General features: G+C 41.3%; 1 protein-coding gene across 1 annotated transcript in view; it reads right to left on the bottom strand.

Annotated features, from left to right (window-relative positions):
• ANKRD50 (ankyrin repeat domain containing 50) overlaps positions 1–16,036 on the bottom strand; it is a 35,985-nt gene extending 19,949 nt beyond the window's left edge. Inside the window, exons 1-2 of the mRNA XM_079305971.1 lie at positions 15,857–16,036; positions 13,996–15,244 (exon numbers count right to left, since the gene is read on the bottom strand). Of these exons, the coding sequence (XP_079162097.1) occupies positions 13,996–14,474 (479 nt within the window). The 5' untranslated portion in view covers positions 14,475–15,244; positions 15,857–16,036. The remainder of the gene's footprint in view (positions 1–13,995; positions 15,245–15,856) is intronic.
• Positions 16,037–27,528: the final 11,492 nt, after the last annotated feature.

The raw sequence follows: 27,528 nt of genomic DNA, 5'->3' as shown, positions 1-27,528 counted from the left end.
TCTAGTGTGTAAAAAATTCAGCTATGTCCCCACTGAAATTGGGAGACTCCCATTTCTCTACCCAGCTGCCAGCATTCACTAGTGACAAACACTCAGAGCAAGTGTATAAAAATCATCTTCTAAACAGGCCAGAAGTAGCAGAGGGAAGGAAAAAAAAACAAAATAAAACACAACCACTACTCTTGATTTGCCAGACTCCAAGTGCTGCTACTTTTAGCAAAGCATGACACACTGCAAATTTCATGACGGAAATGACATATTTGGAAATCTGAGCTCTTACCTTTCTTTTTCTAAACAGTGTAACAATGCTTTAACAAACTGCTTTTTGAGACACCTCCCTAATGACAAATTATTTATATATAACCAATATATATAGGCATATTAAACAGGAATATGCCTATATATATTGGATGGATGCCTTTCTATATATAAATATGCATTTATATATAAAGAGTTTAATGATACCTAGTGTGGAATAAAATAATTCTCCAAGCACTCATCTCAATCTTGAGAAAAGCAAACAAGCATCTTCCTTCTTGTAAGTGGCTTACAACATGATATATCACAGCCCTTTACAATGGAATTTTTAAGACACTTACTTTCATTTATGTTGTATTGGCAAATATGGAAAATGAAGTGCACAGTGAGGCTGGGAGCAAGCCAACTATATTTACATAATGTTGTAGTAATTTTTGCCAGCAACATAAGAAGCAGTGGGATTTTAGCCTAAAAAAATCACACTCTGATACCAAGCAAAAATCTTAACCACTAAGGGGAAACCTGCTGCTGCTGCCTCTTCCAGCTCCAAATGGGATGTAGAAGCCACTGCTGGGGAACATGCAGGGAAGGAGAAGGCTCTGCAGGGCAGCTAAGAGCTGGAGGAGCTGCACGCCAGGGAAAAGGGAAGGAATTTTGTTGTACAGACACTACAGAGGGGAGCTCAGGCCATGGCAGGACACCTAAGGACAGAGCACCAAGGGCACAAATCCATACAACAGCGTTCTCACTGCTTCCACTGCTCATGGAGCAAATGTAAGAGCTTCTAAATGCCTCAGTAAAAAGTGCTGAACCCCAGGTATTTAGATCATCTGTACTTGAAAAATTCTCACAGGTGACAGCAAACACCAGAGCTTGCTTCTCCCATGCTTACAGACACATGTTGGTTTGTGTATTGCAATAATCCAGGGGCTGGTTAGCAGGCAGTATAATCCATTAAAGCTGTCTGTGCCCACCAGCCCCAGTTCTCAATTTGCATTTAAAAGCATGGAGCCAGTGAAGATAAAGCTGTTAAAGACTGTTAGCAGCTTCAGCAAAGACAGACTTACACCAATAGCTGCATTTTTCTCTTTTGTTTTCCAAACTGCATTTGGGGCACAGGTCACAATAAAAAAAGAAAAGGTGAATTTAACTTCTAATAAAATTGACAATTCCTGCTGTTCAGCTGATGAAATATTACCCTCTTGCCAAGTACTTCCAGCAGCTGTATTCACACAGAAACAAAAACCAGAGCATCTTTACAAACTGCTTGTAGCACTGTTTGTAGAGCAGCGAGTTTTATTTTGTCCTGTGACAAGGCATTTGTGTCTTATGGATGACTTACAGTAAACAGCTTATTTACCTGCTGTATAATGCATTCTGGCTAATGATTAAAAGGGAAATTAATGATCAAATCAATAGCTGCTTTCTGTATATCACCACCCCAATTCTTGGCACTATATACATGTGGAACACTAATTGCCCAGCTGCTCATACTGGTAATAACATCCAGAAAAAAAGACACACAGGACCCTTAACTAACCAGGAATATTTATGAAATACGAGGGCTGTGAAGCACAGAACAATTCCACACTTTAAAAAACTGCAAAATATAACCCATAAGGTAAAAGTGACCCAGTTGGATGTGTGCACACCTGTGTACACACTGACAGATCTGGTTATCGAGGTACTTGTTCTGTACTTGCTCAGCAAGATAAAGTGCACTGCAGCTGATTAAGACTTTCTGACTAAGTGTAATTCTGGAATTAAGGCACACTCCTGGGCTGCAGTGTAACACAGATTATTGTTCTGAGTAAATTATTTATTTGCAGGCTGCACTGGAAGACAAACTGGCTCTAACAATTCTACCCAACCATGGTTAATCTTGTGAAGGAAGAGGCAGAAAGCAGAAGAAAACAAAACCAAACCAAACCCACCCTGAGAATCACCTATTGGGAAAGCTCTAGGTGAAGCACACAGATGTAAATCAAGGGTCTGGCCTTTTCAGAAGTGGTGAATAAGAAACAGCAGGCAAGTCTTGTGCAACTCAATACCTGATTTTGCAATGTCTTGTAGCAACCTGGATTTTATCTGCAATTGTAAGGCAGCCTTGCAGCCCCACCAGGAGAGCACAAAAGGCAGCTCTAGGGCATCAGGCCAGACAAAAGCAGAGTTTATGGTGGAACCAGAGCCACCGGTGCCACAGAAACAGCCCAGGCTGGACCCTGGCTATTGATTAGAGCCCTCCTACTGTCTCACACAAATACAGAGGTGATTTTTGCCTACAAAGCACTGCCAGCAGGTCTACTTGTGGATTTACTTGAAACCCCAGAAAATAGAAACCTTATAAGCAAATATTTTGGTGTAATAGTGGAATGCCCAGAACAGTTTGCAAACAACTTACCTATTAAAAAGGATGGACAACTGTGGCTGAAAACCATTCACAACTGCTACCAGGAGCAGGCTGACTGAATTTTAAATGAAATATACTTGCCATATGTGCTAACATATAAAATATATTCTAAATTACTCCAAGTCTGACATACAAAAATCTGTGTCTCCAAAGGGAAAGAGGGGGAGAGTACAAAAGATGATGAAAAGTATTTTCCCCAGACATGTAATATTAAAAAAAACCAAAATTAAAAAAAAAATCTACATCTGCCATCCCTGAGACACAAGCCTAGGCATCCCTGAAGATTTCCACCAATCCAGCCATCCATTCCAGTGCTTCAATATTCCTGAAACTGGGAAGTTTTCTCCTTCCCCTGGTGTGTCTAACCTTTACCTGCTTTCCTACAATTCAAACCTTGTACCTGCTGCCTATAACTCCTGCCAAAATTTATAACCATGTCTCTCCAGTCACCTAATAGATTAAGGAACAGGTTGAAAAGGAAAAAAACCAAAACACAGTATCTCTTATTCCATGTAGCCAAACCTAGTTCTACCTTGAACATGGCTTATTTGCACCAGTTCTCATGCATGCAAAGCCTTCCTGCAATGGTTACCCCTTATCCACAAGTCCTGTGACTCTTCCAAACAGACATTAGATTAAATTTATCAAAACCAAGCCACGTCATACCACACTAGTTGTTTTTCACCTCTTTGTTATCTCCCAGCTGCTTGCAAATAGGTCTGATAATTTCTCCTGGTGTTTTTCATCTCGACTGACACACCTCTAATTCCCCATGCCTTTTATATCCCTTCTTAAATCAAGGCACTAAATACACAAATTTTTCTTTCAACACTGAGTTTTCAGCAATGCTGATAAAGATATCTTGTCCTTTGAAGACAATCAGTAACAGTTTGAGGACATCTCACCTATTCTGTGTTGGATATGCTGGTCAGAGTTTTTTGGCCTGGGCTATGTTTTTCCTATTTCTCACCACTTTTAATTATGTTAGCTGACTGTAAAATGACTGTTTTTAAACAAAGGGCAATATACTTGAGCACAGAAATTTTAACTTGTCTACAGCTATTAATTTTTTCTCCCCAAGGAATATTAGACCAACACTTGGTGGGTATTGTCTTTTTTCTGCTAACATATATATGGAGTTACTTCTTGTAAAACACACCTCACAGGAAACACAATGAATGCACCTTGAACTTGCAAGTCTTGCTCTCATTTTTACATTACTCTTTCACTTTCACATTTAGTGGCTGCTCTGCTTTCTGCCACCTTCCTGCTATGGGTTAACACGTGAGTGAGGAGTAGCTCAGTTTCACAGTCAGACATTTAATACAGGGCTTTGAGACCTCAGTTCTCTTCCTAGTCAACTCCTTTCTTCATCACATCTTACTCAAATCCTCTGAGATGGTGAACATCTCCATCTTTTAGCTTTCTTTCTCCTACCCTCTAAGCAAAGAAATCACAGAACCATTTAGAGTGGAAAAGATCTTTGAGTCCAACCATTAACCCAACACATGCATTTAAAATCATTTCACAGTCACTGTGTACAAAAGATTTCTTTCATTTCCTCAGCTGATTTTTTCAGTCTAGCTGAAGCTAATTTATGTCTCCCCACTAGGTATTCCTCCCTCTTTGACATCAGAAGTATGGTCACTGGCAGATTCCTGCTTGTATCATGCCTTCCCAGCTGATGTTTATCTCCTATTTGTTATTCAAATTTTTAACCGTGCAGACATTATCATCCAAATTCTATGCCAGGGATAATGCCACTTGTTATCTTAAAGTATCTTAGCTTACTTGAGCTTGCTGCTTTGCTAGAGTAAAGCACTTGCATTTTTACAAAAGACAGGGTTTGGAGGTGTGGGAATCTCTTATTTACCAAGAGCTCTACTTGGACAGAGCAGGTAAACTCTCAGACACTCGGGATGGCCTGAGTGGTAGGTTGGTAGGTGTCTGATTTAGTCCATGAAAGATCAGGCCTATCAGCAAACCTTGGAACAGAAATCCCACATATAGGGCTATCACCACACGTGGTACATGTATTTGATTCAGATTTCCCAGTGGCTTTAATTTCTTTATTCTAGAATTACAAGCAAGCATGTTATGTACAAAACAAGCTACTTTTTTTTTAACACATACCTGTTATACAAGTTATCCTGACACATCTTTTAGAGCACTGAACTCAATCTTGACTGTACACTAAAATTTCCAGTTCTGCTTGTTCACCCCTTACCTTTTTTCCATTAGTGTAAAGACACCTAAGGCATTTGATTACTCCCTGTCTTATCTTCTTGTCTGTCCCATGACCCACATGACTAAGCCCCATACCCCTTCCTCCTCCATCCCCAGTTTTTGAACTGTTGTCTAAGTTGCTGCTATTTAGATTTATTCCTGGAATCTGTCATCCACCAGGTTTTGCTTTAAAGATCTTTAATTAGGGCCAAAAATCAATGTTTTTCTTTCTGTTCTCAATGGTATTTTTTCCTGCATATCCATCTCTTTTTATTTTTTTTTAAAGTAGGAGGTGTCAAAGAAAGTACACTTTACATCAAATGCACGAGATGAAAGCATCAAATCAGACTGACTGAAAACTATCATTAGCAGAAATGAGAGAATTGCCTATACTGTACCTTACTTTCCATACATGTAAAGTTAGGATAATAACTTACTTTGCAAATATTCAAAAGCCTGTGGTTGAAATCCAATGTGTAAGAGTGGGGTACCACAATAAGAAAATGAACAAGTTTATATATGCAACAGAATGTACTGAAATTACAAGGTTGGTTTTAAATCCTATATGAAATCAAAGGTACAGCAAGTGAAATACACACACACATACATTCTACCCACCTGATTCCCTAGTCATAGCAAAACTAATATTTCTTTGTTAAACAAAAATGTAAATTCTATAAGCTGTGTTATCTGAACACATTTAGTACACAGCAGAATTGAAATTCTTATAGTTTGACAGGCATTTGATATTGTAGGTATTATTCTATGTTTTAGAAATAGACAAATCCTTTCTTTTTTCTGTTTCTATTCATAAACACAACTGAAGGAACAGATATTTCTTTCCAGGTATATGATTGGATTTGCTGGCATGAGAGAAATGCTAAGTAGAAAAAGAAACCTAAAAACTCCCAGATGAGGCAGGGAGAAAACTGCACTGAATAAATTCAATTGTGTGGCTGTTGTCAGGCTATATGGCAGTTTACTATGTTCTATTATTCCATGACTATAAAACAGAATACAGTAGATTAATATACACAATAAAAGAGCCAACATCATTACTGCAGTTCAGTCTGACAATCCTCAGATTAATTAGATTTTTCCTATGCATTCTAAAAGAAAAAACAAAACAAAACAAAACAAAAACCACTGCTGATTGGGAAGCAGGAAGAGAAGCTGCAGTGGCTGTTTCAGCATCAGCTGCTCCTTCAGAACAGGGGGCTCCTGGCCTGCCAGCCTGCAAGAACCAGGCTAAATAAACAACATTTAAAAACCTTGACCATTCCCTCACCAAGCTGTTCCACACCTGCCTTGCACCCCACGCTTCCACTGCTGAACTGACTGCAGGATCACACTGTCCAACCTCCTTTGGAGAAAATCCTCTGCACTAATACTAGATGAAAACCTGCTGAGAATTTACCTTCCTAGTCAAACACACACAAGACAGCTTTCCTACTGTTTGTGTTACCACATATCTTTACCATCTTATTTTCCATCTTAGTAAAATGGACTATCCTAACATTTGCTGCACTTGAAGAGGCAACAGATGGAGCAGCTTTCATGTGTCCCATTCAAGATTATTCTGCCATACTCCCCACTGTACATTCACAGCATATGTTCCTCATGCATCACTTTGGGGCCTTATCAGTTACCTTGTGGTTTGGGTTTTTTCATCCCCAGCCCCAAGCAGATACAGTTTCTGTTTTGCCCGTAAAAAGATCCAATTGATGCTTTCTGTATTGTTGCTATAATTTATTCTTAAATAAACACTGTTAGGTTAGCACCATGTAGATTTGAGTCTATCATCTTACAGCACTGATGCATTTAGCTTTGGAACTGATTTTGCAGCCTCATATTTATTAGCATTAGCTACAATAGAACAAGTGACAGAAAATGTATCTTCCTCTTCTTCCCCTCCAATTATTCATTACTGTGGATGAAAATGACAATTTAAAATAAAAGAAGGTGCTAACAAAAAAAAGCATGGAAACACAAAAAGATTTGGTGTTGTGCTGCTGGCTGCCTAAGTTTCCATCTGTTAAACTTTGATCATTTAGGGTAATCCAAAATCCTACAGGACAATATTTCTCTTATCGTGGATCAGCTTCACTTTACTACAAACTGAGCTTTTTTCCTGATGTCTTGCTGAACTCTACTCCAGGAAAAGTGCAGGAAAAGGATAGACAGCTTAGTGTATCATGCTCACTATGGCTGCAGGAGAGCTGATGTAGTTAAACCAAGATTTCTTAATTAACTGCTCTAAGATGGAGATAATGCTGTAATCCCATCCTCAGCAGTTTTCCTCCTGAGGTTCATTCCCTGCCTGTTACTGTCATCTCTACACTGCTGGCATTGTCCTTGTTTTTTCATGCTATCTTGTCACATTTTGATGTCAACAAGCAGAACAGGAACCTACCCGCCTCCATTCTTTCTGCAATACCTTTGAACACCTCTGTACAACTCAACCTTTGGGTCAATGCAATTATTTTCTTGCCTTTTTTGCCTGATTATTTCTTTTTCAGCAGTCACTCTTCAATCACAAAGTGTCTTTGCACTAACTATTGAAAACACTCTTGCTCCTGGACAAAGACAGGAGATTTCTCACCATTCCCAGTGGATGATAAATATCATCACATGCAAGAAACTGAAACCTCTTCAAGTCATTGCTTTCAGGAGGCAATATTTCAATACTAGCTTCTCCCAGTATATGACACACTACATCCTTTCTACTTCACAATCCACCAAATCCTTTTCATTTTTCATTGAAAAAGAAGAAAGGAAAAGAAACCTAAACCCTTGCACAAGCTATGAACATGTGCACAGAAAACTGAAGGGAAGGGAAATAATTAACAAGTAAGAATTGCTATGAAGGTCCATCTAACTAAACAGCTTATAGGAAAACCTGTAAGGTTTAAGTCTGAGCCACATTGATTAAAGCCAAAATGTTAATGCCTATAGAAGTAGAAGACAAAAAGGTCTATGTAAGTTGTCATTATTAAAATGCCTCGGGGAAACTTTCTTATGGTAATTTAATCTGAAAAGGTTAAAACCTTAAACGGTATTATGTTCAGTGTGTAGGCTGTGCTTCCATACAATGAAAGAGGAACGTACAGCTTGCTCTTGCAGAAACACTGACTGCTGCTATGTGACCCGTTAACTCCTCAGATTTAGGGGAAAAGCCTAAAGAGAAACATGCCACAAAGCACTTAAGCTTCAGGCAATGCTAAACGCTTCTAATGGCCTGCAGAACACCAGAACACAGAGTTTCCTACTAAACCCAGCAGCAGCTACAAGTCTACAAGTTACATATAAATACTCAGAAGCTCCAGCAGAGTCAAGATGCTCCCAACAAAAGCAAATTCAAGATGCTCCCACAAAAGCAAATTCACCTTCTGCAACTCCACTGGCTGAGTTGGCAGATTCTTTTTAACCTTTTGTGGCATGTTCTTACAGAAATAATTTCTCATCTCAGCCATAAATTGGTATGATTTTCATTTTTATGTTGCCTCCATTATTTCTGAGTATTAAATAAATCCCAGATAAACAAAATAACTTGATTCTAATTGTAGTGAGATTGTGTTTAACTGAAAACTCCTACTAAAAGGAGAGTCCAATCTTCTATCAGATCAAGCTCTTCTAGGCTAAGGTCCAAGTAGCTTCAGGATTCTAGACCTGGGTGAGAAAAACTGAGTCATTTCTTATCAGCAAACTGATAGAAATCCCAGCAGTTTTTAGGTTTCCAGTAGCCCAAGCTCAGGTATCTTTAACTGGCTCCAATGTGCTGCCTCTCACCTTGTCACAGAAGTTTCAGAACTTGAGTGATGCAAACATCAGTAGAAGCACATACTGTAGTTAATTCATTAGCAAGGAAAACTCCCCAAGTTTGTAGGGTGCAATATCAAAACCTGTTAAAGTCAGGATACTCCCAATTCATCTCAAATTTACTCCAAAATGCACCCAAATTTTTTGCAATGAAGAATATGCTGCTCCAAAACCAGCAAAAAGCTCACTAGCTAATTGTTCAATAAAGCCTACACAATCCATTATAATTTTAATTATGTTACTGACTTCAAAGATGGTACAAGAAGTTCTAAAAATGAACAGCTTCTTCACACTTCATCTGTTATCGTTTACAACTCAATGCCTAAATCTTTTCCTTCATCTAAGCAGGAAGAATGCATTTTATACTGCAGATTGAAAGTCCCTGGGCAAAAGTCACAGAAATCTTGCTGAACAAACCACTGGTTTTCTACATTTTCAGATAAAGAATCCAGAACTTGAAATAAAACTTGTTACCCTTACCATTCAGATAGGAGTAAAAACTCTATCACCTACATTTTGCAATGATGAGACATGACTCCTGAGGAAGAGGGAAGAAAAATAAAAAACTTAGTAACATGGAAAGGCAATGCAGGTGAAGAAGGGCTGGGGGAAGGAAGTGCTTGTTAGCCCTGGCTGGCACTCAGAGGTGTTTTTCTCTGAATTCTGCCCTTTATGAGGTTTCCATTACACTGCAAAGACAAAACACCAGAGACTCAATCCTTTGGAGCTCTCCAAGCTGGCAGAAGGAACTTTACACAGATAGCAGCAATTTGCACAAGACCTGCTGCACTTCAATGCTGTCCAAGGGAGTGACTCACACAACTCAAATTTCAAATTTCAAATTTAATCTACATAAACCCCTGCTCCAAACTTGCAGTCAGCAGAGAACCTTACATGACCACATGTAATGACTCACATCTCTCACACTCAAGTCTACAGGTATTTGCATATTCTGGAGAATTATAAAACTGTTTGGCTTTTTACATCACCAAGAAGGTCATGTTAAATTACAAGGCAAATCTGCTTTGCACACAGAGATCAGGAGTTAGAAGAAAAGCTGTGATAGTCTGGGAATCTGCAAAAGGAATAGAATCTGGAGTCCTTTTTTTAAAAAAAAATAAATATATACTTAAGCTCTGGGGTACAGCTTCCCTGTATTTATTTTTGATAAAGGGGATGTAACATCACCTCAAGAAAACTTTTATGAAGCTCTTAAAGAGTAATAGATTTGTTCAACAGCTCTTTCTGGTTTGGTTTTTGTGGATTTCTTTCTTTTAAATTTTTGGGTCTCTACTGATCAGGGACATTTACTTGCATGGGAATGCAAGTTTAGCAATGCAGTAAGTAGAAATCTGAATTCACAGCTTCACTATTTTTCCTGATAAAAATCACTTAGACCCTCTTACATTAAAGTAGTTGCATGATAAATACTTTAATAAAAAAAATGTTAGGATACTTCACAAAAACACTTGGACACCACTAACCCAAATTCAGTATATGAGAAATAAGGATGTGAAAAGTCTCACAAGACCCTGAAAAAGGCATTCAGAAGCTGGAAAGAAACTTCACCTGTGAGAGCAGCTCCACTTACACCAACCTGCGGGAAAATCTGGAAATTCACCATTTTTTTGGTGATTTACTAATTGCAGCAACACACCCAAGCAAAATTCAAAGTTTGATTTAAATTTGTATCAGACCAACACACACTAAAGGTGAGTTTGGTGGAAGTTTAAAAACATGGTGTTATTTAAGACCTTCCACCTCTATAATTCTCTGTCCCAGGAGCTTTGTTTTGGGTATCTTTCAAACCCTCTGCAGGGTAAATTATGCTCACACTCCTAGTGACAGACACATTCTGGGCTGTGAATGAAGCAAGCTCTGCCTCCCACCAGTAATCCCAACTGCAGCACCACACATGGGAATGACATGCCTTCCCTACTGCCTGAAGGTGTTTAAGGTCATCTCCTCTGTCTGGAAAACACAAACCAGGAACATGAGGGAAATGCCTTTCTACAGACTAGTTTACACAAATTTCAGCATCACCCACAGTTTGTATCAGAGTTCCTCCATGCCCTCATGGCCTTGGATAAGTGCTATCTGCCTGTGTTCCTACCAAATCACTGGAAGCATAAACTTGCTGCAGCAAAACCAAAACAACCCTAGAGATAGCATTGCAAAATTTGGGTTATTCAGAATTTGTATCAATAGGGAAGAACAGCCCAATAAACCTTCTGAATTAAATTCTTTGTTTATCACGTAACTTCTTAACTTCTGGTGTCTGTAACATCTTTTCCTTCCCTTCTGCTTTACTTTCACTGAAAATTTGAAGGTTCAGCACTCTCCCTCACATTTTAAGCTGCTTTCTGCTCCAGCATTGAGTGCACTGATAAGAAAAGTGCTTTAAGTAGCTGTTCTTTCTCTCAGCTGTCAGTGCAACAACAAATACAAAAAGCTAAATACATTCCTTTTATTTGTAATTCAGCCCTTTTGGCTCTTCAAAACTGCAAGATCTGCCTTGAAAGAATTTTTAGGGCATTTAAAGCTTATAAATGCATAAAAAGTTTTTAAGATTAAGCATTTCAACAGTGTGAGAAATGTCTTAACTCTGAGGGTCATCACTTGCACAAGTATCACTATGACCATCAGGACTGCTGAAAATCTGTTTAAGAAACATCCTTCAGGAAAACATGTCACTGTTTTAAATAACAAACTTTATATTGTTTATAAACTGGCCTGTTACAAGACATTAGGAAACTTTTCTTTCTCAGTATTTCCAGGACAATTAGCACAAAAATAGAGCGGCATCATCTTTTTTAGCACTTATGTAGAGAAGTCTTTCCATTTTAGGCCATGAATACATGGCTGAGTCTGGAGCAGCAGAGCAAAAATTTGACAGTGCCTTTAAAGAAAAATCTTTCTCCTCTTCTACTGAATAAACTAAAGCAAGGCAAAAATCGATGGAGCACTGAGACAAGCACTCTGTGCTTCTTCAGTGCCTTTACACAAGGAGAGATGCAACCATCTGCCTGGAAAGCCTTCCTGGAACTCATTTCACACAACTTTCACTTGACATAAACTATGAACACTGAAGTGCTCAGTAGCAAGTCTCAGAAACCACAGAACACCCTAAATTGTAATCCTGTTAACACACTCCTTGCATGTTTTACACACCAGCAAAGGTTCCATCAAAGGATTGAGGTGTCTGATGGTGGGCAGGGGCTGCCAAGTGCCTCTTGTTTGTGGACACAGATTGTATCAGCCAGCAGAACAAGCTCGTGGTGCTGCTGTCAACAGCCACCTCCTGGTCCCCTGCCACAGTGCTGAAAACTTATATTCCCAGCACAGCACCTCATCTCCCTCAAACCTGAGACAGGAGAATGGAGACCATCCACCACAGCTGCTCCTGAGAGCAGAGCAGGGTAAGTGGGAGCAGGGGAATACATGAAGGGCAAAAAGAAAAATCTCCTTGACTGAAACTCTTGTACTACCCCATAAATATTTTTAGGTTAATAATAGTTCACAATCACTGCTGCAGAATTTGAGAAGGAAAAGACTACTGGTGGATGTTGTGCCTATTTTATTTTTCCAGTTCAAAACCAAGAACCCTGTATATTGACCTACTCAAAATAGCCCATCATTAAACCCTATGTTCATAAAAATCAGTCTAAATGAATATGTATTGTATTTTATATTTCTAGGTTGCATTTTTGTCTAAGACACTTACCTAGCTCCTGCTCTGTGCAGTAAGGCAATCATTTTTAGAACAGAGGAAGGATTCCAGCTCTTACTGAGAACTTGCCTGTACTAAATTCTTAAGATTTAAGACTTTTAAACACAAACAGGCTCTTACTCACCAGAATAATCCACTTTCATGATTTTAAAAGACTGCCTGAAGCTAGATGGCCAGTCTGCTATTCCATTTATAGACTCTTAATTGAACCCAGTTTTTATTCATTAGAATTTAAGAGAGCTTAATACCTCTGAAATTAGTACCCTAAGAGCTGCTAGCAGCTCCATATTCACTCAGCAGCAAACAAAAAAATCCAGAACTAGTCTCAGTTTAAACTATTTGTTTTAAGACACTACACTGAGAACAATGTAGACAAGCATCCTGTTTATTCAGCAGGCAAGGACATAGTCACCAGGACTAGAAGGCTCTTTTACACCACCATGACAATGAGAGCAAGCACCACAGTTCAACCTCAGTACTTGTCTCCACAGTCCTAGCAGTCAGGAAAGAAAAAATAGAGGAGAGGAATTTTATACTGAAAACAGGCAATAAACCCTCAAGTATCACAAAAAGTTACTGATACACAGTACCAAAAATTTTTCATTTTAACCAATATTCCAAAGAAGTTTTATACTGGCAACACCATAATTTAAAGCTGTGTTGATGAAGACAAGCCTTATCCTTCATGAATTTTCCTTCATTGTGACCCAAGGGAATAAAGAGCAATAGACACACACTGACACGGGCTGTGCTGGTTGTGTATCTGTGGATATACACTGCTATTTACATGTAATGTATCCTTTCAAAGATGCTCACAGAAAGAGAATTATCAGTGACAAACTCAAGAGACTATGGTTTGTTAGGGAACACTATTTAAAAAAATTAAATCTGTTTCTTTTCCATTCAGCTCAGACAGCTGACAAACCTCTTAAGGGGCAGGTTGAGCCCTCTTGATCAATTTCTGATGCCTTCAACACTTTGAAGCACTTTGCAGAAGAAGTAGCAATAAAGATTTGACACAATCTGTGCATATTGTGAGAAGTAACATAAGGAGTTAATTGACATTTCCCTACCACATATTTTTAGACAAACATAAAACCGATGTGCTGGATCAGACCCAGAGATCCATTAGCCCAGTTTCCTCTCAGACAGAGCATGCTGTTGGAAGCTTTTCCAAGGGTCCTGTAAGGTCTGTTTCAGGTCTGTGAAGGACAACTGCCCTACCTTCATGGCACATGGGAGACCATGGACTGGATATTTACCACTCTGTAGTCAGTTACTTTCAAGTCTTTCCAAAACACTCAGTTACATCAGAGGCTACTAATATACACATGTAAATAAATTCACTATTAATAATAAACTTTGTTGTAAAAGTAAATATTTATTATGTCAGCTATAACAACAAAGTTAGATTGTTCCATGGTTAAGCCTGCACGCTCTGACAGAGATAACAAGCCACGACACAAACGTGTTTTAAACTATCTGCATCTCAGGCTCACTGGAAGGAAGACCTAAACAGCAGGCTTTTCTTGTATGTTTGTTTGTTTTTTACCTTTTAAAGGCTTCGGCAGGGTTCCTCTCACACTCCCCGGGCTGCAGCAGGCTCTGGATGGCGGGATCCCTCAGCTTGTCCTCGTATCCCTGGACCATCCCGCCGCGGCATATCTGCGAGACCAAGCCCCTGATGAAGCCCCCGACGCAGAGCGTGTCCGAGTCCTGCGCCCTGCAGAAGTGGAAGGCCAGCACCTGGCGATGCAAGCCCCTCTGCAGGCTGGCAGCTGAGCTGGGCCACAGCAACTCGGTGCACAGGGCAGTCTTCCCACTGCCGGGCCCTCCTACCAGCAGCACTCCCCAGGCAGCTCCTTTCGCAGAGACAGCGCCGCTGTTACTGCCAGCACTCGCTACCAGAGAGGGTTTGCTGGCAGCGCTGCCGCCGCAGCTCGCTTTCTCCTGGAGGCAGTGCTGAAGCTTGTGGAAAACCCACTCCCTACAGTAAAACTGCTTTCCCTGCAGCAAGCTGGTCTGAGCCATTTTACAGAGCTTCTTCTCCGGGATGTGTCATAAGCTGGGGCACATCTCGAGCATCTCAGGAGCGGGGGGACGCGCCTTCACCGGGGCAGGACACCTTGGCAGCGGTGACGGCAGCCAGCCCTTCCCGGTGAAACTCGGCAGGAAGGGTGTCACTCCATGTGCTGGGACCAGCCCGGCGCAGTCACAGCTCAGCTGACATCGTGCAGCGGCGGCTGGCACCGGCCCTCAGCAAGACTTGTGCCGTGGCTCACAAGTTCACGCAGCTCCATGGCTGCATCTGCGGCTCAGGCAGCTGCGTGTGCTCCCAGCGCACAGGGGAGGCGACACATCTGGAAAAGCTGAGGGAACGCCAACTTTGCACTGTATACTAAATGCCTTTCAACTCCAGGCATTAATCTCGATGGATATACATACAGAAGAAGCTGTCCATAATAAAATGTTCCTTCTGGGAATTTCATTAAAAAAAGTGATTTCTCTTCAGAGTACTATGCACACACACCACAGACGTGGCAAGTACCAGTGACTACAGCGGCCAGTGTGGACGGCGAGCCTTGCAGACTTCACCCATCTGGGAGAGTGTCCGAGAAGTGCCTCACATTACGGCTTCTGATGCGGTACAGGCGGCAGGGCAAAGAAATAAATCAGCGTTTACAGCTTCTGGTTTCAATACATTCGGAGCGCCTTCCTCGGGAACTTGGATTCTTACTGAACCTGTTCTCAGGTATCTCAATCGCAAGATGTCAGAAGAGACAACATCTTCCCCTAGAGCCCTGAAATAAAGGAGACAGCACTTTTAACCCTACATGCAAATCACAATTCCGTCAGCTGCGAACGCAGACAACAAAGACCAAAGTCAAGGGCTCGCATTCTTTATTTCTGCTATACTGTTAAATTCACCAAGAGAGCCGTTTTAAAGAAAATTTGCTGTTACGAGGTAGGATCAGCCACACGCAAAAAACCCAACAACAAACAATGAGCAGATATGACAGCGGTCTCAAAACCACAGCGAGTCTTGCTTGAGAGAACCGAATAAATCCTTTCACATCGAAGCATTCCTCCCAGCGAGGCTTCAGCACGGAATCCTCTCCTGGCCCCGCGTTCCGCCTGCCGGCGTTTTTCGGGAGTTTGTGTTGCAGGGCAGCGCTGCTCCCCGCACGCTTCTTTGTTCGCGGCAGCGGCGCCGGGCAGCGCCGGGGTCACGGCGTGACAGCCGCCACCCCGCCCGGGCCGGGCACGCCGCCCGAGCGACCACCTCCCTCCCTGCGGCCCCCCGAGCAGCCGGGAGCGCCCCCGCCCCTCCTGCCCGCCGCGGGGACCCGCAGCCCCGGGGCCGCTGTCAGCCCCGCCCGGGCACGGGCCTCCGAGCGCCGCTCCCCGCTCACCTCCGCGGCCGCCTCGGCGCGGCGGCTCCTCCAGACGGCTCCGAGCGCCGCTGCCCGCGCCCCTCCTCTTCCTCCGCCCGCCCCCGGGCGCCGCCGTGCCAGGGCCGCGGCCAGCCCGCTCCGCTCCGCGGCCGCCTCAACCCGCCCGGTGCTCTCCTCCCTGCTCGGCGCCTCCCTCGCTCCGCCCGCCCCGGCCCCGCCTGGGCCCGCCCCGCTTCCCCTCGGGCGGCGGGGACAGCTGGGGCCGAGTCGTGCGGGGCGGAGGGAGACGGGCGGTGCCCTGGCCGCCGCCCCGGGCTTTGTGCCGGCCCCGGGCCGCCCTCCCTCTGTCCGTCCGTCCGTCCGTCCGTCCCGGCCCTGCAGGGGGCGGCCGCGCCTCCGGCCCGGCGCCGTCCCGGGCCCGCTCCGGGCTCCGCGGCTGAGGGGAAGCTGCCGGCCGGCACAGGCCCGCAGTGACACCCGCCGAGTCTCCGCACCCAGCTCCGTTTGCTCGCTGCTCCCCGTGCCCGCTGCACGCACAGCTCCCGTTAATTAATCACCCCGACAGCCCACCCGGATCGCAGCGCTGTTCTGAGCCTTCCCCACCTTGCTTCTGTTCCAAAAATCATGTTAGCGAAACACTGAGACCTCCAGCGGGGCATCCCGCATCCTTCGCTCATGCCGTGTTAAAGTGTCCCTTGAGCTTCACACTTGGTGTATCCCTATAAACTCTGGAACCAGGGACCCTAATTTGAGAGAAACCAGGGTAGAACTTCTTTGATAGGGAAGGAAACAGGGTGGATCTTGCTCCAGGACACCTTTGCACGGCCCTTGCGAAGCCCCTTCCACACACGACAGCAAAGCAACCGCTCTGCTCTTTATTTTGACAGAGCAAAATAGATTTTCATTACAATTTGCTCCCCTTTCAGCTGGCTGTATTATTCTTTTCCATCAAGCATCAAGGTGCCTTTATTTCAGCAGGGCTCTGTGTGGTTTTTTACAGCAGGTAATTACACATTGTGCAGCGCACACTGAATATATCCATAGGACACAACACGGTGATGCAGCGTCCCGGGGCTCCTTGCAGGAGCAAAATGAAAAATGAAATAAATTTCAGTTGGTGTACCGAAGAGCTTCGAAAAACAAGTCTGTCTGCTTCTGAAAACCAGTAGAACAAGTTTGAAGAACCTTTGGAAGCAGTGAATTACAAATTCGCAGAGCAATTGGGAGTGGGGGAGAAACAGAAATGAGATTAGTAGTAAGAAAATGTTGTGTGGTTGTTTTGTTTTGGGAGTTTTTTTAAGGTTTCTGGCTTGGTTGGGTTTTTTTTAACCCTACACTTCAGGCAAATAATCTTCTCTAGGCTTGTTTCATTTTTTTCTTCCCAGCTGCACCACCCTTCCATTTCGAAATGTTGTGGAAACTCAAGACTTCCAAAACTAATACGGGTTCAAGAGACTTTAAACTGTAAAATATTTTCTTTCTTTTTTTTTTCTTTTTTTTTTTTTTTTTTTTTTCTTTTAACAATAAAGGGATAGAGACAGATAATGGTCGGAGTGATGGGATTGCTGCTCTGGGCTGCTGAGCAGGCTGGAAAGAAAACAGAAGTTGACAGGAAAAAAAAAGTAAAAACTCACAAGAAATAATTGCAGATTGAACACGCTAAGAAGCAGATCTTGGCACAAGCATTAGGCTGGTAGGTGACCCAAAGAGGAGAAAAAAAAGAAATTGGACAATGATGAAATACGGGGGAAACTGCAACTTCTGCCTTTCTGATGACTGAGACACAAGTGAAAACCCAATTTAGATGAAAAGGCACTGTCAGATTTCACAACATCCAGTGGGAATATAGTGAAGCAGGTGGAATAACAGCATGGTTTGCTAAATCAGATATTTAGGTGTACACATGATGGGGTTATAGATAATAACTGTGAAAATACTAACCTTTCCATGCTAATACATAAATCCTAAAACAGATGACAATAATTGGATTTTAGCATGGTACAGAGGACACAAAATAATTTACCCCCTAAAACTGTATCTGAGCTCAGTTTCCCTTCAGGATATCACTCTTACATCAGGTATATGAAATACTTGCTGGAATTATAAACAGAAGAAAGAGAGGGGAAGGGAGAGACAAACAGAAATTGGGAAAAAAATGTGGCAGGCCTAAAGTATAGTTAGGCAAAATCTTACAAAGTCCAAAACTTGACCTTCCAAAAACTTTGTATGTACAAACTAAAGGGGAACAACTCCCCCCCCAATTACTGCTAGGAAACAACAGCATATAAACACTTTTAATGGTAAATATTTTGGGTTTTTTTGAAGAAAGAATTTATCCTAAAAATAAGTGGGAAGGGTTAAAACGCCAAGGTTGGCACCAAGAGGCGCAGCTGTGATCTTTCATCTGTACACAAGGGGCTGAGACCCTGAAGTCAGCCTTCAAAAGCAAGGGAGGCATTCTGTTATCAAGATTATTTGCGTAGCACCTCCTATACCTGAGGTGACAGCTCAGATGACATCATTCTAGTGAATTATTATAGCTGAGGGTCAGATATTTCTGATACAATTGTGCAACGTTGTAAAGGAGATGAAATACTGCAACATTTCCTATCTGAAAAAAAAAAAAAATCTCAAAAACACTCTATACTTTTCGTTTCAGTGGTCTGAAGCTGTGGGAACCTTCCTGGTTAATCTGAGCCACACCGATTTTAAAGAATGGGATGTTGGTGTCATGCATGGTTTTAGTATGGTTTAGTATGATTTTTAGTATGGTTAAGGCTAAAAAAGAAGAAACTCGTAGCGAAAAGATTGCACAAAAAGTTGTAACATGAAGTCTGCTGGAAAAACCTGTGGGGGTGGGTTAAGCAAAAAATCTTTTATGTTTCCCAAACGATTTGCCACATCTTTTACCGAGTGTTAGGAAAGACTGCTACGTGCTTTTCAATTATTTCACCAGTTTTGGTGTGATGTTGTTTGGATGTGAAAGCAGGCAGTCCTGATGGACGGGAGAACATCATGGATCACAGTGAGAAAAGCTGATCCTTGAAGTCATCAAAAAGGAGCCATCCTGTGTGTACACGAAACCTCTGCTTGGCTTTGTGTGTGTTTTTATTTGGAATGCTGTTTCCAGCTCTCTGGTGCATGACTCAGCCCTTGGTAGGGGTGCAGCTCCTGCGAGCTCCTGTGTCCTGGGGAGAGCTCTGGGCAGGCAGTGATTCACATCCAGGAATAAATGTTTTGCAAGGGTGGGCCCGAGGTGTGATTATCTGCTTAAGCACGGGGTAGTCACTTTAGCTGCTTTTGTAACTTTTGAGTTACTGGTTTTCGTGCGTCATTATCTTTTAATTCAGGCTTTCATTCCCTGACAGGTAAAATTAGTGAGGTTGATGGTAAATAAAGATAGTGCAGACTTAGGATAACATAGGAATATTAACAGAAAATTTTATAGCTTCCCAAGCAAATAGTGGAAATCTTATTCAGACAAAACCTGATGTTTCAGGTCTTAGTCCTAACATCTGTCCAGGCTGAGATGCACTTTAATCTTGGGACTCTCAGATATAAGATACTTCCACAAAATCACCTGGAAGTCCTGTTTGTGATGGCTTGTGTCCAGTCTGGCACCCACAGCCAGTCCCTGATCCACCTGATCCATTGCCCAGGTCAGCTTCTAAATGAATCTAGAGAGGAGGGATGTCAAAGGCCTCAGAAAGGGCTGGATAGGTCTTGTCCACAATTTTTAGATCCTTCAGACTCAGCTGGTCACTTAGTCACATACTTGGGAATGGACTCCAAGAGGATGTGCTTCCTGAGCTCCTCAGGAGCTGAGTCCTGGCTGACCATCTTGTTCCTTCTTGCTTTTTTTAAAAGAGGAACATAATGCAGCTTGGTTTTGTTGTTTCTTTTTCTTTTTTTCCCTACTTATCAGGGACTTGCACTCACAATTTCGGATTTTCAATAGATGAAGGCAATAGTGTTCTTTTACATAAGAATATAGCCAGGCAGCATAATAGTTCCTTTCAGCTCTTTCCTCACCCTTCCCCATTACCAGGTAATTTGGGTAGGAGTGCTATCTATCCCATCTATTGAAACCTGAGCTCAGTGAACAAAGGATGCAAGAATGATTAAGTTGAAGCAAAATTAAACAAAAGATCTGGGATAGGATCATGTGGTGGCTGGAACACTTGGCCAGGAGAGGAGGGAGCTGTATTCCCATTCTCCCTGAAAAGGAAACAGTTCCCATTTCCAGGCTGACAGCATTCATTTCTAGGTCATTACAGAGCTGCCACCACAACATAATCTAGTTGCATTTTGGTAGAGGAATGGCTATTGTGCTTTGGGTTAGGAAGGCAATTTTTCCCTGTTCCTTGGTACACAAGGGCCAGGGTCTGTCCTGTAGCCACAGAAAAGGGAAAGCAGGAGGTTTGCATACACATATCCTCATCCTCTGTACAAATACACGTGTGCATTGAGTACCCAGCAGTGGTGGATGTGCATTTTGCAGCTTAATAACAGAATTAAGGCACATTCAAAAGATCTTCTGTCCATGTCTGGAAAACATGATGTGTGTCATGTGTAATTATAACTGTGCTTATATCTAGTGCTGTGTGTTACCACCATCCTGTTGGTAAAATTGCTTGTCAAGGAAAACACTCCACCAGATGACTGTTCAAATAGGGGACCAGTCTAAATGCTCTGCATTCCTCCAGGAATTCCTGCTTGCTCTGTGCTGATGTGAGAGCAGTGAGAGCACTGTCCTCCCAATTGCACACTAAATTTAGTTGAAAGGCTTGGAGGCACTTTTTATGCCTCTTGAGCAAAACCCAGCATTGGCTTTAAAGATTTGCTGCAGTATCTTTTTTATATGTATGTGTAATATTTATACACACACAAATATGCATCTTCACAGAACTAGGAAGATAGGAACCTTCTGATTAATAATTGATGCTCAACCTCTGATACTTATTGGGCAAAGCCTTAGCTGAGTGTCTAAAATACATCATAATTTTTAGCCAGCTACACAAAAAAAAAAAAAACCCAAAAATCCCTAAGAACTGCTTTTAGCATAAAAAAAAAAAATCCATGTTGATATAGTGGTCTGGAGTGCTGTGCTCTGTCCAGCCTGTGTCATTCTAATTTCAGATATTTTTGTGTGTACAGGAACATGAATCTGCTTCAGCTTCCTCCTACCTTGAAGTAACATGTTACCCAATATTTGTGCAATATGAATTGTGGTATAACATCACCATTTCATTTAATAACAGTTGACACTGCACATGGCCAGCCAAAATTAACACTAAAGCAATGATATTCTTGAAAACAGGTGCTGCAGTTGATAAGTTGTCCTGTTGGGTGAAAATATAATTGTCTGTTCCTTGGGAAGGAAAGAATTCAGATGCTGTTAAATGATGGCATGAAAATGTCTATGGAGTGGAAAGAAAAAAGTTCATAGCAGCAAATCAAAAGAAAAAACTAAATCATGAAAGTGACTTTTTACTTGACTTGGTCCAGAAGTATATTTCAGATCAGGCATGAAAAAAAGTGTTACATTCTTAGGCAACTGATTCTTATGTGAATATTCAAAATAACTACAATAATGAAAGACACTATGCTGGCACAAGATACTGTATAAACCTAGTGAACCTTAACAAAATATTTGCTTCATGCAACACATGAATAAGCTTTGGGAACTTTGGGAAATTTTGTGTATAAATAACATCACTGAATATATATATGTACATGTACATTTCTCCTAATTTCAGTGTTTTCATCAGTCTGTGTTACAGGCAGTGTCTGAACACTTGCCCTGACCTGCTCTGTGATCTTGAGCAACTCATGTCACCTTACCTGCTTCTGTTTCTCCATCAGTACAATAAAAATAGTAAATCTTTCCTATCTCCTTTCTTATGCCTGGTCAAATGGCAAGCTAAAGTAAGGTTTGCCAAAATATTTTATACCACTTTAACAACATAAGATAGGCACAAACTTGCTCCAACCAGCTGAGTTTGACTGATGTGTTATGGAATCAGCATAAACTCTTCAGGCTAAACCAGAAGTAATAAATAACCAAAATATTTCTTGCTGTATAAGCTGTTACACACTTCTGCCCTAAGCCTGTAGCAGCTCAAAAGCTTTTATGTGAGAAGGCACACTGTGATACTATAATAAGTAATTTTATCCCATTTTCTCTCCATCTAGTTTACCCTGGCTCAGGAGTTTTGTGTTATTTGTGAATTTGTGTGTTTTAAGGACTGCAGTGCAGTCAGGCAAGCTGCCCAGGTTGGTTAGCACTGGCTGCTGCCCTTCTTCTCAGTCTGAGGGGGCTCTGCAAATCATCCCTTCACAAGTGAGAAGATGGCAGGATTTCATTTTGCCCCTCCTTGCAAACCAGCTTCACCCACACAGCCAGTTTCCTGAGAAGTTCCTTAGCATAAGGCATGTTTTCCAAAAAATCAAATACAGATCCTCCTTTCTTACAGGGAGACTCAAGAGCACCTACAGGAGCTCAGTGAGAGCACTGGAGGAGCCAGGAGCAGAAGGAGCAAGTTCAGAGCTGTCCTGCTAGCCCTTGCTGGCAAAATTCCTCATAGGACAGCTCTGGTCTTTGCCCCCTGAAAGAAAAACTGTTTCAGCATCTTCCACTGTTCCACCAAGGTCTAGTTGAATAGTCATACCCATTGCTTGCAGAATTATTTCTGTGCTCACAAAGTTAGTAAATACAAGCAATCAGCATAATCCTAAAAAAACTTGTAAACTGTATTTTTTCCCCAGGCTGAGGCCACTAAACTCTTGTAGACACTCAGAAAATAAAATTATTCATGACAAATTGTAATCAACAGGGGTAAATATAAAAGATTTTTTAATCCGTTTCACTGCATCTATGAAACCACTTGATTAGTCCCCTTCTAACACATTTCTAAACACAGATGAGACATAGTGAGATGAAGAATTTTTAGAGCATATTTTGGATAAGTTTGCTTAGATTAATTGCAGATCTGCTGAATCTGGAAGAGGCAGCTAAAATATGTCCTTAGAAATGTCCCATTAGACTTTGAAAATAGAATGAGAAAGACAAATTAATGTTGATTGAAAAACAGCATGTGCATTTTGTGTGGAAGGGAATTTAGTTTGGTCATTAGTGTCATTTGATAAGCAGAATTTCATTCCCTTCCTTCCCCTAAATAAAAAACTTTCTCTATTTTTCATCATCCAGACTGTTTATTCTAACGGATTTTAGGAATCAAAAAAAATTCCTTTTAAAGGGAACGAAAGGGAAAGAATCAAATTATGTTTCCCTGTGCAACACAGCAAAATAACTCCAAACTTTAGACACATACTTGCATCAAAGCAACTAACTTTTCCACTTGCTATTTTCTCACATGAAGAAAATAGGGGTTTAATGGAGTAGAATTGAATTTGGTGTGTCATTAACAGGAAAACCAGTTACTTCTGCACTCACCAAGCACATAAGCCATTTACTGACACTTCGGGAGGTAAAGGTAACTCAGGAGAGATGCAGAAAGTACAGAAAATTGATTCAGGGCAGATACTAAGCTTGGCTATTTGTTGGCTGTTCCTATAAAATGTCATAAGCTGGTACAACCCAAAATAGCAATAGTAATACCAATAACAGCAACTTAGTTGCACAAGTTTCCTATTTTTTGGTAATTGACAAAAAAATCCACCTGAACTGAGAGATGCAGACTTTTCCAAAGGGTTTGGATTTCAGTAGCATTTGTTTTGGCCCAGTCAGTGTTAGAGAACCTGGAAAACAAACATGAGGATTGCTGTAAAGAGCTCCTCATCACCCCTGGGTGTGATGGTGCATTCCTGAGTATTTTCCTGCCCACCCTTCCCTGATCTCCAAACACTCAACTTGCATTGCCCAGCACCCTTCTCTGCCTTTTCTGTATGGCATTAGCACACTGTAGAAATCCAAACTGAAGTCAAAATCTAGGACACAAGATCAAAGGGTTTGGAGACTGGCTGTGTGTCATCTTCATAAAATCCTGTTAATGTTCTTATGCAGGCAATTGGAATGGAACCTGGGAGAGGAGGTAAAGGCCTGGCTCAGGCAGCAGAGAGTTTATGGGATTGTTTTATGGAGTACACTGCTCAAAATTATTAAAGCATATTTAGATGTAGAGCAACACACATCTTCTTATTTTAGCTTTCACTTGGAAATAAGTCTCATAAAAAAGATCTAAAATGGAATTGGGGTTAAAAGAGTAAAAAAATATGAATTTCATTGTACAGTTCCTCTGGAAAAAACAAACAAAAACTAATCTATTGTTGAAATGCTGTATTAAACTAAACAAATTTAGACCATTCACAAATTCATTCATTTAGGTTAGAAAAGACCTTTAAGATCACTGAGTCCAATCATTGCTCACTTCCTTATAGGTGAGATCCTGAACCTGCAGGAAAACTGGAAAAAAAGCCCAAAGTCCATTTTGCTGCATAGTCATAAGCAGCAGAAAAAAAGCCAAAGATAAATTATCAGCAAGGCTGTGCTCAGTGTTGGCAAAAACCACTCCAGTACTTGAGTGCTGAATATACTTGGAAACATTAAGAGGTGGCACATAGGACCTTGAAGCTGAGGATTTAGCAGAGGAAAAAAAAAAAACTAATGGAAGGATTTAAATGGATTAAGGGGGTAATGGGACCTAGGCAGAAGGAGGTGGAGATAACTTTAGCTGTCTTGTAAATGAGAAGAGATGATAAATGGAGTTCTGAAGCCTCCACAGATTAAATTATCTGGGTGGGAGTCAGGTGTGAATTGCTGGGGAAGTGCAGGGACTAAAGGGATTTTTGTGTTTGCTGGTGCAGGTTAAGTTTCCCTTCAGGTGACACAGTCAGTGGTGGAAATGCTTGAAGCTGTCTCACATATTATCCAAGGCCTGGGGAATAATTCCCAGTGTGAGAAGGAGCCTTCAGTGTCTCACTAGAGGCTCTGTGAAGTGAGACAGAAGGGAAGCACAAAAATCAACCTTGACAAACGTAGGAAAAAGTCATTAGTCACCATGGCAAAGACAATCTTACTATAAAGGAGAGGATTGAAAGTGGTCTGAAAATAACTGAGGAAGCTGCCTGTGCAGCAGATAGACATGCACTAGAAACCAGGGTGTATCCATGACATCGACAGCTTTGCAATCTCATTGCTGAGAGCCTCATTTAAAAATACTTTTGCAACTGTTTTCAGCTTAATCTGTGTTTCTCAAGGGGTAAGAATCCATTTGGTGCCTGGGACTCCACTATCATATCTGCTGTGTTTTTCTGCAGTTTTTAGCAGCTATTTATTCTCTTCCCCTTTCACCACTAATCACTATTACTCTTTCAGTAAATCAAACCAAACTGATTCATGCCAGGTTTATCAGAAGTTCTGCCAGGTTTTGTCAGAAAAATAGGAAACAAACTCAATGATTTTCTAATTAGGAATGATAAATTATGGCTCTATATGAAGCCACTGTATTAACTATCCACGTTAGGGCACTCATTAATGCCATTGCCATAATAGGAAAACAATCATTTCCCTCCTTTGACAAGTGTTCCAGATCTCAGAAATCTCTGAAAGTCAAGTAGATGCCTTGAAGGAAAGTCAATATCTAAATGTCTGTTTCCAAGGAATTTTAGACTTGTCTGTGTTTTCTCTTGCACTGCATTCACAGCATTAAATTCAGTGGAAGAGGATTAAGTATTTTACTACTAATTCAGCATCTTATTACTGGAGGTAATAGCATTCATGTGTATCAGCAGCTTGATAATCCTATTGACATAAACCAAAGTCAGATGTGAGCAGTACACAAGGATGCTGGGGATGCAGCAGTGGTCCAAGCAAGGCTCCATGCTCCCATCAGCATTTTTTTCCACCTGTTCCACCCTTGCATTTTCTCCTTGTCCAAGCCACACACCTGGGCTGGTTATATTTTTAGTGTTTTGCCTTCCCAGCAGAGGGTGACCAGCACCAAATCCCCGAGCAGCTCATCAGGATTTGAGTGATTCTTCCAAACCTTCCTCGAGATCCACCCACACCACGAGGAGTAATTCCCTGCCAGAGAACTCAAATTATGATTAATCTGGAAATTTAATTATGCCATGGCAATAGGTGTTTCTGGAACGCCAGAGATTAGGAGGATTAATCAGATGTGCAGGAGGTGGGTGGTTGGTATTGGTAAGGCAAAATTTGTTTGCACTGAATGTACAGACAGCTCTGAAACTGCCAGCCAAAGCAGAAAGAAAGGATTTGCCTTGGTGCTGTTAATGAGGAGTAGATTAGTAGAAGCTGTGCAGTTAAAACAAAACAAAACTGGAGCAGCCACCACTTTAAGCCAAGCAGAGGAGTGCAAAAGCAGTGTTCATTTTTAATAAATACAGCATCTCTGGCTGCTGACTGACAGCTTCAATGCTATCTCACTATAAATGGCTAATAATTAGTTGAGTAATTTGGCTTTTTGAAGAACATTATTAACTCTCTTAGAGTTACAATCAACTCAGGAAATCAGATTCCTAAATCCTCTGCATCCATCTGCTTTTATGCACAGCCTTGGGAAGGGAGCAGGGATGATGAGCACAAGCAGAGTTAGGAGAACACAACACAAGTGGTTTAGAAACCCAGACTTTTCTGTAGCTTGTGGCTGAATGGGAAGTGTTTCCAGCTCCAGAATGGGACAAAGCCCCAGTGAAAACTCATTCCCTGTTTTTGAACAGCATGGAGTGGGAGCTGGCCCCAGTCAGAGCAGAGAGTGTGTCTGTAATTACAGTCGTGTTCTGATTATAGAGCCAGATGACTCCAGCACATGTTGCTGCTGTTCCTGGGAGCATAGAAAATTTGGGCCACACCAGTTGCCACAAAAGTATGTAGTGGCTGTCATCACACTGGTTTGTAAGCAAGGCACATTGTCACCTCTAGGAAAACCTACTTCATTAATAACAACACCAGTGTGATATTTCCATTTAATCCTAATGCCTTCGTAATTATTAATTACTGTCACTACAGCAGCAAAATCCCAGGGAAGGTGGAATCTCAGTCATATCATTCTTCACAGTTGCCAAGTATTTTTGGATCACTTTATCCAGGAAGAAAAAATAAATTATTTAGTCATTACTGTTGAGAAACAGTCATCATTAATATAGAAAAACTGAAAGAGTTACTGAAGATTCTTCTGCCAGCCTTAAAAAAATAGAATTATAAACAGCATTTCCTTTAAAAAAATGTTATGACAATTCAGTTTGTTCAAATCACACCTTGAAGTTGTCAGTGTGTTGAGCACACACATCAAATAATGTTGTTCAACTTTGGACTAAATCCTGCTGAGTTAATAATCATGCATGATCCTCATTGTCAGTGATTTGCAAATTTATATTCTATTACTAATAGCATCTATGCTAATTTTAATCTGCATTCTCCTATTTAAGGTTTTGGTACTGCAAATATTTAATTTAAATTAGTGAAATTAAACCAATTTTTTATTTTAATCAAATTGTGTTTCCAGATTATTTGAACTGTGTTCATTGAATATAGGAAAGGTCCCATTTAGCAAGTCAAGGGAGAAAAATCCAAATTGTCTTCCACACGGTATAATTTTTTAGAGCTAGTTTTTCAAAATTATGGGATACTTTGAGAGAAAGGATTTCTGATGCCTTTCAAATGTGTCAATATTTACATCCATTATTGGCTTTTCTCTTTTTGCTGC

This window comes from Erithacus rubecula (assembly GCF_903797595.1).
Source record: "Erithacus rubecula genome assembly, chromosome: 5".
NCBI classification, from domain to species: domain Eukaryota; kingdom Metazoa; phylum Chordata; class Aves; order Passeriformes; family Muscicapidae; genus Erithacus; species Erithacus rubecula.
The sequence above is the reverse complement of the archived record's forward strand: the minus strand, read 5'-3'. Positions and strand labels throughout refer to the sequence as shown.